The 10,955-nt window shown below is 56.2% G+C and overlaps 1 protein-coding gene across 2 annotated transcripts in view; it reads left to right on the top strand.

Annotated features, from left to right (window-relative positions):
• Nucleotides 1-10,955, top strand: part of STX1B (syntaxin 1B) — a 30,566-nt gene that overhangs the window by 6,978 nt on the left and 12,633 nt on the right. For both annotated transcript variants that reach the window (XM_065594159.1, XM_065594160.1), the window contains exon 2: nucleotides 9,127-9,201. In XM_065594159.1, the coding sequence (XP_065450231.1) occupies nucleotides 9,127-9,201 (75 nt within the window). The remainder of the gene's footprint in view (nucleotides 1-9,126; nucleotides 9,202-10,955) is intronic.

Genomic DNA, 10,955 nt, shown 5'->3' with positions numbered 1-10,955 from the left:
TCTCCCATACACCCTCAAACACACAATCACACACACACAACCTCCCCCACACAAACACAGCCTCTTTTACACATACAGACATAGTGACACACATAAAGATACACACAAGCTCTCCTCAACACACACAGAAATACACAGCCTCTCTCTCTCTCTCTCTCACACACACACACACACACACACACAGAGTCACATAGACATGTGCTGTCTCCCTCCAACACACACACACCCTGTCCCCTCCTGACCCTCTCAGCCCTGAGCCCCCAGAGCCGCGGCTGGAGCCCCACGGCTGGTGGAGACCCAGACTCCAGCCTGGTTGCTATTACTGTCAAGGTGACAGCACCAGGGCTTAATTTGTGCCAGGGCCTAGCAGTTCCTAGCCCCGGCACCTCTGGGCCTGGCAGTTCAGAGCCCCGGCACCTCTGGGCCTGGCAGTTCAGAGCCCCGGCACCTCTGGGCCTGGCAGTTCGTAGTTCCGGCACCTCTGGGCCTGGCAGTTCAGAGCCCCGGCACCTCTGGGCCTGGCAGTTCGTAGTTCCGGCACCTCTGGGCTCGGCAGTTCAGAGCCCGGCATCTCTGGGCCTGGTAGTTCACAGCCCCGGTACCTCTGGGCTTGGCAGTTCCTAGCCCCGGTACCTCTGGGCCTGGCAGTTCCTAGCCCCGGTACCTCTGGGCCTGGCTGTTCAGAGCCCAGGCACCTCTGGACTCGCCACATCTTTTATGAATGTAAAAGAATTGCTTGTGCCCCGGCACCTCTCTCATTACAAATTAAGCACTGGACCACATCTGGTGCCAGAGGCAGCTGCTGTGTCCTGCCAGCCCCTGTAGTGTGGGGCTGGGACCCCCAGAGTAGTGGATGGACAGACCAGACAGGAGAAGGGAATGAATCTGGGTCACCCAGCAGGGAGAGAGCAGGGGCTCTGGGTCCCCTTTAGGATGGGGGTCAGAGAGGGGAGATTAGAAGGTTTGGAAGATCCATCCATCCATCTTCAATATCCCATCCATCCATCCATCCATCCATCCATCCCCATATACCCCCTCTGTCTATCTATCCATCCATCCATCTCCATATATCCCATCCATCCATCCATCCATCCATCCCCATATACCCCCTCTGTCTATCTATCCATCCATCCATCTCCATATATCCCATCCATCCATCCATCCATCCATCCATCCATCCATCCATCCCCATATACCCCCACTGTCTATCTATCCATCCATCCATCTCCATATATCCCATCCATCCATCCATCCATCCATCCCCATATACCCCCACTGTCTATCTATCCATCCATCCATCTCCATATATCCCATCCATCCATCCATCCCCATATACCCCCTCTGTCTATCCATCCATCCATCCATCCATCCCCATATACCCCCTCTGTCTATCTATCCATCCATCCATCTCCATATATCCCATCCATCCATCCATCCATCCCCATATACCCCCTCTGTCTATCCATCCATCCATCCATCCATCCATCCATCCCCATATACCCTCTCTGTCTATCTGTCCATCTATCTCTATATATCCCCTCCGTCCATCCATCCCCATGTACCCCCTCCATCCATCTATTCAATCATCCATCCCCATATACCCGCTCCAACTATCTATCTATCAAGACAGCCAGCCCCATACACTCCCTCCATCTATCTACCAATCAATCTATCCATCCATCCCCATATACCCCCTAGCCATCATCTATCTATTTATCCATCTATCCATCCCCATATGTTCCCTCTATCTATTTCTCCATCCATCCCCATACACCCCATCTATCTTTTTGTCTATCCTTCCATCCCCATAAGCCTCCTTTCTCTCTCTCTCTCTCTTCCCATAACCCCCCTCCCTCTCTCTGTCCCTCCCAAACACAACCCTTTGGGGAGGAAGCAGGGTCTAATGGGTTAGAACAGGTTGGGAGCCAGGACTCCTGGGTTCTGTGCTGGCTCTGGGAGGGGAGTGGGGGCTAGTGGTCAGAGCAGGGGGGGCTGGGAGCCAGGACTCCTGGGTTCTGTGCTGGCTCTGGGAGGGGAGTGGGGGCTAGTGGTTAGAGCAGAGGTGGGCTGGGAGCCAGGACTCCTGGGTTCTGTGCTGGCTCTGGGAGGGGAGTGGGAGTTAGTGGTTAGAGCAGGGGGGGCTGGGAGCCAGGACTCCTGGGTTCTGTACTGGCTCTGGGAGGGGAGTGGGGGCTAGTGGTCAGAGCGGGGTGGGGGGCTGGGCGCCAGGACTCCTGGGTTCTGTGCTGGCTCTGGGAGGGGAGTGGGGGCTAGTGGTTAGAGCAGAGGTGGGCTGGGAGCCAGGACTCCTGGGTTCTGTGCTGGCTCTGGGAGGGGAGTGGGGGCTAGTGGTTAGAGCAGAGGTGGGCTGGGAGCCAGGACTCCTGGGTTCTATCCCTGGCTCTGGGAGGGGAGTGGGGGCTAGTGGTTAGAGCAGAGGTGGGCTGGGAGCCAGGACTCCTGGGTTCTGTACTGGCTCTGGGAGGGGAGTGGGGGCTAGTGGTTAGAGCAGAGGTGGGCTGGGAGCCAGGACTCCTGGGTTCTGTGCTGGCTCTGGGAGGGGAGTGGGGGCTAGTGGTTAGAGCAGAGGGGGGCTGGGAGCCAGGACTCCTGGGTTCTGTGCTGGCTCTGGGAGGGGAGTGGGGGCTAGTGGTTAGAGCAGGGGGGCTATGGGAGAGACCCTGCAGTGGGGGGGAGGAGCAGGGCAGCAGTAGCAGTGCATGCAGCCATTAAGCTGTTTAAGGGGCTCCGTATTTGGGCAGTGGAGTCTTTTTTTAGCCCAGTGTTGTGACGCTGGCGCGCTGGGTTTTCCTCAGCCAGCGAGGGGAGGGCAGTGCTGCTAAATATGCCGCTCGCCTCTCGAGGGCTGGGAGAGCGCGGGGGGAGAACGGGAGCGATAGCTCTAATTATGATCAAGAATTACTCCGCAGAAGCAACCCGGCGCTTTGGGGCACGTCAGCATCGCTCCCCCGGCACTGAGATGCAGCTGCCCCTGGGGTGGGGTGTGGCAGCTGTTTAACGGCCATATGGGGGGGACACCCCTGCTTATACCGCTTGACCCTACTCCCCTGCTAGAGAACCCAGGAGTCCTGGCTTCCAGCTCCCTGTGCTCTAACCCACTAGACCCCACTCCCCTCCCAGAGTCGGGCAGAGATCCCAGGAGTCCTGGCTCCCAGCCTGCCCCCCGCTCCAACCCAGTGGATCCCACTCCCTTCCCAGAGCTGGAGATAGAACCCAGGAGTCCTGGCTCCCAGCCCTCCCCTGCTCTAACCCACTAGACCCCACTCCCCTCTCAGAGCTCTGGATTTCCATCACTTTCTCGACAATTTGAACCTCCCCCCAGTGCCCCTTAAGTCATCCATCTCCCCCCCTGCTCCCATCCCGAACCCCTGCCTGGGCTTTCCCCTGGTTGTGGGGGCTGAATCCTTTGGCTCCCGGCAGCGCCCCCCTCTTCCCTGCCTGTCCGTGCTGCAGGCTGCCCGTGACGGAGATCCCGGCATGATGCTGCAGGAGAAGGCTGGCCTGAGCACAGAGCTGCAGAGGAAGGGAACTGGAGACTGACAGGCTGTACAGAGACACACACATACAAACACCCACAGAGACACACTGACACCAGCACAAACACCGCACCTGCCCAGCACCAAACAACACACACGCGCCGACTGACACACAGCTGCAAGGCTCGAGATGCACAGTCGAGATGCAGAGAGATGCCTTGACGCACACAATACACAGTCACCCAAACACACGCTGGGATACATCCGTGGCGTGTGGCTGTGTTTGACTCGCAGCCACAAAGCCGCAGGTGTGCCCAAAAGCACAGAACCAGGCAAACACGCCGGCCTGCAGACACACACACACACAGCAACTCTTGTGAACTGACACGCAGACACAAACCACAGATGTGCAGAAAAAGCCACAGCCACACACAGAGAACAGGCAAAAACACACACAGACACACAATCCTACTACTACGGAGACACAGAAACCAGATGCCCACGGAAACCGACAAACGGGCACACAACCAGACATGCAAGCACACAAAATCACAGTCGCGTGTACAGCAACGCCAAACACAGACCCACACGGATAAGCACACACCCACAGAGACACACAGGCCCACGACCTCACACACCCATAAATACACAACATGACACACACACTCACGCATAAAACCACCGACACCCCTCCCCCCACAATCTGAGACACAGGCAGAAAGCCACACACACACACACACACACACACACAAAAGCCCAGGCACAAATACACACACACACAGCCTGTGTGTCGTATGGCCGGGCAGGCTGGTGAAAGGGTACGGATGGCTCCTCTCTGGGGAGGGGTCAGGAAGAGAGATGGGGGTGGAAAGAACAATGAGTGGGGAGTAGTCTAGCTATGCTTTGGGGGGACCCCTCCTCCCTGTATGACAATAGAGGCTATAGGGAGGCAGGGCTGCCTAGAGGATTCAGGGGGCCTAGGGTCTTCGGCGGCAGGTCCTGGGGCAGAAGGACCCCCCACCACGGGTCTTCAGGGCACTTCGGCGGCGGGTCCCGGATCGGAAGAACCCCCCGCCGCCAAACTGCCACTGAAGACCCGGAGCGGAAGAAGCTCCGGGGGCCTGGGCCCCGCAACAGTTTTCCGGGGCCCCTGGAATGAGGGAAGGACCCCGCTCCAGGGCCCCCGAAAAACTCTCGTAGGGGCCCCTGTGGGGCCCGGGGCCTGGGGCAAATTGCCCCACTTGCCCCCCCCCTCCCCCTGGGCGGCCCTGTAGGGAGGACACCTGAATCTCGAACACCCCACTCCCTGCAGCACAGCACCCCCTAGCACTGCCCGGGGCAATGCGGCCAGCCCTGACTGCCAGGGGAGAGCGCCCCCTACTGAGCCCCCGCCCTGCTCCCTGCAGCACACCGCCCCCTAGCGCCGCACTGGGGCATTGGGTCAGAGCTGACGTCACTCTGGAGACTGGTTATTTTGGGGATGACGGATTCCTGGAAGGACAATGGGAATGTGATAGTCCCCCAAGCAGAGGATGCGCTGCCCTCTGCCCCTTCCCGCAGCCACTGGAGCGTGTGCGTTATGTCACCGCTCCGACACACCAAGCAGTGACCTTGGAGCGAAGGAGACGCATGAGAGACGCGAGCCAGAATGCCCTCCAGGAGAGAGAGAGACAGCCTCAGACACAGCCCCTCCCCAACCCATCTTCACCCCTCCATGTCTCGATCCCAGACCCCTCCCCTCCCGGAGCACCTTTGGGACACCCCATCTCTCCCCAGCTTCGGGGGGATGGATCTGTCCCCCCCCCCAGCTCTGGAGTGGGACCCCTCGGCTCAGGACGGTACGCTCCCTGCAGCACTGGGGTGCTCTGTACAGGGAGCAGAGCCCACCCAGTGGGACGTTTCCACACTGCTAATCCAGAACATGTCACCTGAGGTTAGATCAAGTTTGGAAAGCGTCTTATGTAAGTGGTGTGTAGTCATGGCATAGAGAGGGCTGCATGTGGGGCTGTGGAATTGAGGAGCATGGGATAGATAGATCGATCGATCGATCGATAGATAGATAGATAGATAGATAGATAGATAGATAGATAGATAGATAGATAGATGAGAGGGGGTGTAGATAGATAGATAGATAGATAGATAGATGTGTGTAGTGGGAAGAGACGGGGGTGTATAGGGATGGATAGATAAAGGTAGGGTTGGAAGAATTTGATTTTTTTTAAATAATGTTGATGTTTATTTTTAAACCTTTTTTCCCGATTTTTGTCTATTTCAATTTGATCAGGTGCACACAATTATGGGGTTTAAGCAATTTTTTTGTATTTGTATTGATTTCAATTTTCAGAGTTGTGGGAAATTCCCTGGGGGCATGAGACCATAATTATTTAATGGCAGGCGACGCTGAGATTCCAAAAGTGTTGTAACCGTTAAAACGCAAATTGTCCACATCCCATATCAACACATAGGAGTCTACTTAAATCAAACTCTCCTCTCAGGCAGCATCTTCCTTACTTTGAGCAGCTGTCAGTTTCAGTTGTTACGGATGGGAAAAAAAATTCATTGATTTGTGTGTATGTATGGTGAAATCGATGTTTACGAATAAAAATTTAATGCTTCAAAGCCTAGATCAGTGGCTCTCAACCTTTCCAGACTCCTGTCCCCCTTTCAGGAGTCTGATTTGTCTTGTGTACCCCCAAGTTGCACCTCACTTAAAAACTACTTGCTTACAAAATCAGACATCAAAATACGAATAGTGTCACAGCCACTAGTACGGAAAAATGGCTGACTCTCCTTTTTACCATGTCATTATAAACTAAATCAACTGGAATCGAAATATTGTACTTGCGTTTCAGTGTGTTGCGTACAGAGCAGGAGGAACAAGTGCTTTTTACGTAGCCTGGTGTAAAACTCGGTAAATCTCTAGATGAGTTGATGTACCCCCGGAAGACCTCTGTGTACCCGCAGGGGTACACGTACCCCTGGTTGAGAACCACTGGCCTAGGTAAAGGAGTCTGTAGTTAGCTGAACTAAGTATCAGGGGGGTAGACGTGTTAGTCTGTATCCACAAAAACAACGAGGAGTCCGGTGCCACCTTAAAGACGAACAGATTTATTTGGAGAGGGTTTTTTACCCATGAAAGCTTATGCCCCAATAAATCTGTTCGTCTTTAAGGTGCCACCGGACTCCTCATCGTTTTTTTAGCTGAGGTACATCACAGTTGCAGAGAGAACTAGATACATAGGTGCAAAACTGGTTGGAAAACTGTTCCTAGAGAGTAGTTATCAGTGGTTAACACTCATGCTGGAAGAGCATAACAAGTGGGGTCCCGCAGGGATCAGTTCTGGGTCGGGTTCCATAGGCGCAGTAACTAGGGGTGCAGTGGGTGCAGCTGCAACCCCAGGCTCCTGACAGCCAGCCCCGCATCCGGGGTCCCAGCTGCTGTCCCGCACAGCCCGGATCCCGACTGCCGGCCCCGTGCGCCCAGGTCCCGGCCTCAGCTGTCTGGTTCTGTTCAGTATCTTCATCAATGATTTAGCTAATGGCACAGAGAGGACACTGGTAAAGTTTGTGGACGATACCAAAATGGGAGGGGTTGCAAGGGCTTTGGAGGATAGGATTAAAATTCAAAATGCTCTGGACAAACTGGAGAAATGGTCTGAAGTCAATAGGATGCAATTCAATAAGGACAAATGCAAAGTGCTCCACTTGGGAAGGAACAATCAGTTGCACACATGGGAAATGACGGCCTAGGAAGGAGAACTGCAGAAAGGGATCTGGGGGTCAGAGTGGACTACAAGCTAAATATGAGTCAACAGTGTAACGCTGTTGCAAAACAAGCAAACGTCCTTGCAGGATGTATTAGCAGGAATGTTGTAAGCAAGACAGGAGAAGTAATTCTTCCGCTCTACTCCACACTGTTTAGGCTTCAACTGGAGTATTGTGTCCAGTTCTGGGCGCCACATTTCTGGAAGGATGTGGACAAATTGGAGAGAGTCCAGAGAAGAACGACAAAAATTATTTAAGGTTTAGAAAACATGAGCTGTGAGGGAAGATTGAAAAAACTGGGTTTGTTTAGTCTGGAGAAGAAAAGACTGAGAGGGGACATGAGAACAGTTTTCAAGTATGTAAAAGGTTGTTACAAGGAGGAGGAAGAAAAAATGTTTTTCTTAACCTCTGAGGATAGGACAAGAAGCAATGGGCTTAAATTGCAGCAAGGGAGGTTTAGGTTGGACATTAGGAAAAACTTCTTAACTGTCAGGGTGGTTAAGCACTGGAATAAATTGCCCAGGGAGGTTGTGGAATCTCCATCATTGGGGATTTTTAAGAGCAGGTTGGACAAACACCTGTCAGGGATGGTCTAGATAATTCTTAGTCCTGCCTTGAGTGCAGGGGACTGGACTAGACGACCTCTTGAGGTCCCTTCCAGTCCTATGATTCTATAGATAGGTCTACCTATCCTCCTAAACAAACATCCGTCTATCCATCTCCATACACACACCCCTCATCTGTGGGGTGTAGTGGGTTGGAGTAGGTGGAGCTAGGAGTCAGGACACCTGGATTCTATCCCTGGCTAGGGGAGGGGAGTGGGGTCTAGTGGGTTAGAGGAGGGCGGGAGGAAGGAAGGAAGGGATGGGGGTCAGGATTGCTGGGTTCTAGTCTAGTCTTAGCGCTGCATGACCTTGTTCCAACCCCTTTGGCACTCTGAGCCTCAATTTCCCCAGCTGTTGCAGTAGATCTGTTCCTTCCTTAGGCCAGGCTGATCTTAGTGTTTGGTAGGGAAGGATGAACAGGGAACCTCAGTGAAATTATTTAGGGGGACCCCTCCTCTTAATCTCTTGCCTCCCACATCCCGTTTCCCTCCTCCTCTGCCAACACCAGACACACCATGGCCCCATGTTAACTGGGGGTGCATGCAAGACCCCCACAGCCACCCCTGTCTTTAGTGGGGAGCATTGGGCCCTATTCCCTGAAGGGATTGGCAATCAGTGGCTTTTGGCCTAAAGAGGGTCAAAGGCAGGGTCTCAATTTTTCCCCTCTCCCAAGATTCAGCCTCCCTGCCCAGCCAACAAACTACTCCAGGACCAGGCTCTGTTGGCCTTTGTAGGCCTTGCAGGCCACGGTGGGCAGTGTGGTGTATATGACAGCACCCCAAAGTAGGGTTGCCAACTTTGGTTGGATGAATTCCTGGAGGTTTCATTGCATGACATTATCTTTAACAAAAGATTCATCATTAATTCAAGATAGATAGATAGATAAATAGATAATCGGTGTTTCAGCAGAGTTGTGGGTGAGGGAGCTCAGGGCTTGAAGAGCATGGGGGAATTGCAGATTTGCATTGAAGGGGATAGGCCATATCTTTCTTCATTTTATGTCCTAAATTGTAGGACACCCTGCTGCGCTCCACCCCAGAGATGGCTGCATCTCAGCACTGGGTGAGCCATCCCTACGCGGCGTCGCTGTGCGGCTGTTCCCCAGCTGCCCCGCCCTAGAGGTGGCTGCATCTCAGGGCTGGGTTGTGTGATACATCCCTGCCCACCCTGCAAATTGCTCTAAGGTGGTCACTGGGATCTGTGTGCATCTGGGGCAGACAGTGCGTCTAACCTCTTCTCTTCTCTCCTCTCCTCTCCAGGCCAAAGACAGCGACGATGAAGAAGAGGTGGTTCATGTGGACCGGGATCATTTTATGGATGAATTCTTCGAACAGGTAAGAGACGAAGGGCTGCTATTCATATGAGTCGTGTCCTACTTAGAGTTACCAACTCTCCTGGTTTCACCGGGAGTCTCCCGGAATCGGGCTCTATCTCCCGGAGGCTCCTGAAGCCAAACCGAGAGATTTTAGGCGCTAAAAGTCTGGCGGTGCAGCAGGGCTAAGGCAGGCTCACTACGGCCCCTGGAAGGGGAGGGGGGTCTCTGCGCGCTGCCTCTGCCCCGAGCGCTGACTCCGCAGATCCCATGGGCGCTGCGGGGGCGGTGCAGGGACGTGCCGGCAGCTTCCAGGAGCAACGCGGGGCCAGGGCAGGCAAGGAGCCTGCCTTAGCCCTGCTGTGCCCGCCTGGCGCTCACACCGCACTCCTCTGCCCCAGCTCTGAGCCCCATCCTGCACACAAACTCCCTCCCAGAGCCCGCACCCCTCCTGCACCCCAACCCCCTGCCCCAGCCTGGAGCCCCTCCTGTACCCAAACTCCCTGCCCCAGCCCGGAGCCCCCTCCTGCACCCCAACCCCCTGCCCCAGCCCGGAGCCCCCTCCTGTACCCAAACTCCCTCCCAGAGCCCGCACCCCCCTCCTGCACCCCAACCCCTTGCCCCAGCCCGGAGCCCCCTCCTGCACCCAAACTCCCTCCCAGAGCCTGCACCCCCCACCCCCTCCTACACCCCAACCCCCTGCCCCAGCCCTAAGCCCCCTCCCAGAGCCTGAACCCCCGCCCCCTCCCCCACCCCAACCCTGAGCGGGGCAGGGCCTTGGAGAAGGGGCGGGGCAGGGGTGGAGCCTTGGGGAAGGGGGGGCAGCGGGCGGGGCCAGGCTGTTTGGGTTTGTGTGATTAGACAGTTGGCAACTCCTACTCCTCACCCAGCTGCCACACCCCAGACCCGGCTGCATCTCAGCCCGTTAGCTCACGACATGGTGTTTCTGTGTAACCTGAAATAACTCCGACCAAGGCAGGTGGTTCTGAATTAGTGCGCAGCTGGCCTCATTAATATTCAGACAGGCTGATTAATAGGCAAAGGAGCTCACTAATGATGCAGTTTGTCCTTCGCACGCAGGTGGTGGTGTCGTAAATTATACACCTGGCCTAGTTAATTCTGCAGCCATGGTGGGGGGCGGGCAGGAGGAATAGCAAAGTGTGCAGAACAGTTCATTTCCAATGCCACAGCATGGTGCTAGGGGGCGATATGGGACGAGCTCCAGGGCCTTAGCGCAGCGCCCCCTAGTGCCGCAGGGGGGCATTGGGGCCAGCATGGAATGCCGGGGAGAGCGCCCCCTGCCAAGCCCTCGGCCCGCTCCCTGCAGCCCAGTGCCCCCTGCCGAGCCCCCGCCCCACTCCCTGCATCCCGGCGCCCCCTGCCAAGCCCTCGGCCCGCTCCCTGCAGCCCAACGCCCTTTACTGAGCCCTGCCCCGCTCCCCACAGCCCGGCGCCCCCTGCCGAGCCCCCGCCCCACTCCCTGCATCCCGGCGCCCCCTGCCAAGCCCTCGGCCCGCTCCCTGCAGCCCAACGCCCTTTACTGAGCCCTGCCCCGCTCCCCGCAGCCCGGCGCCCCCTGCCGAGCCCCCGCCCCACTCCCTGCATCCCGGCGCCCCCTGCCAAGCCCTCGGCCCGCTCCCTGCAGCCCAACGCCCTTTACTGAGCCCTGCCCTGCTCCCCGCAGCCCGGCGCCCCCTGCCGAGCCCCCGCCCCACTCCCTGCATCCCGGCGCCCCCAACCGAGCCCTCGCCCCGCTCCCCGCAGCCCAGCGCCCCC

Source organism: Chrysemys picta, chromosome 4 (genome assembly GCF_011386835.1).
Source record: "Chrysemys picta bellii isolate R12L10 chromosome 4, ASM1138683v2, whole genome shotgun sequence".
Taxonomy (NCBI): domain Eukaryota; kingdom Metazoa; phylum Chordata; order Testudines; family Emydidae; genus Chrysemys; species Chrysemys picta.
Note: the sequence above shows the minus strand (reverse complement) of the source record. Positions and strands in the feature narration are given on the sequence as shown.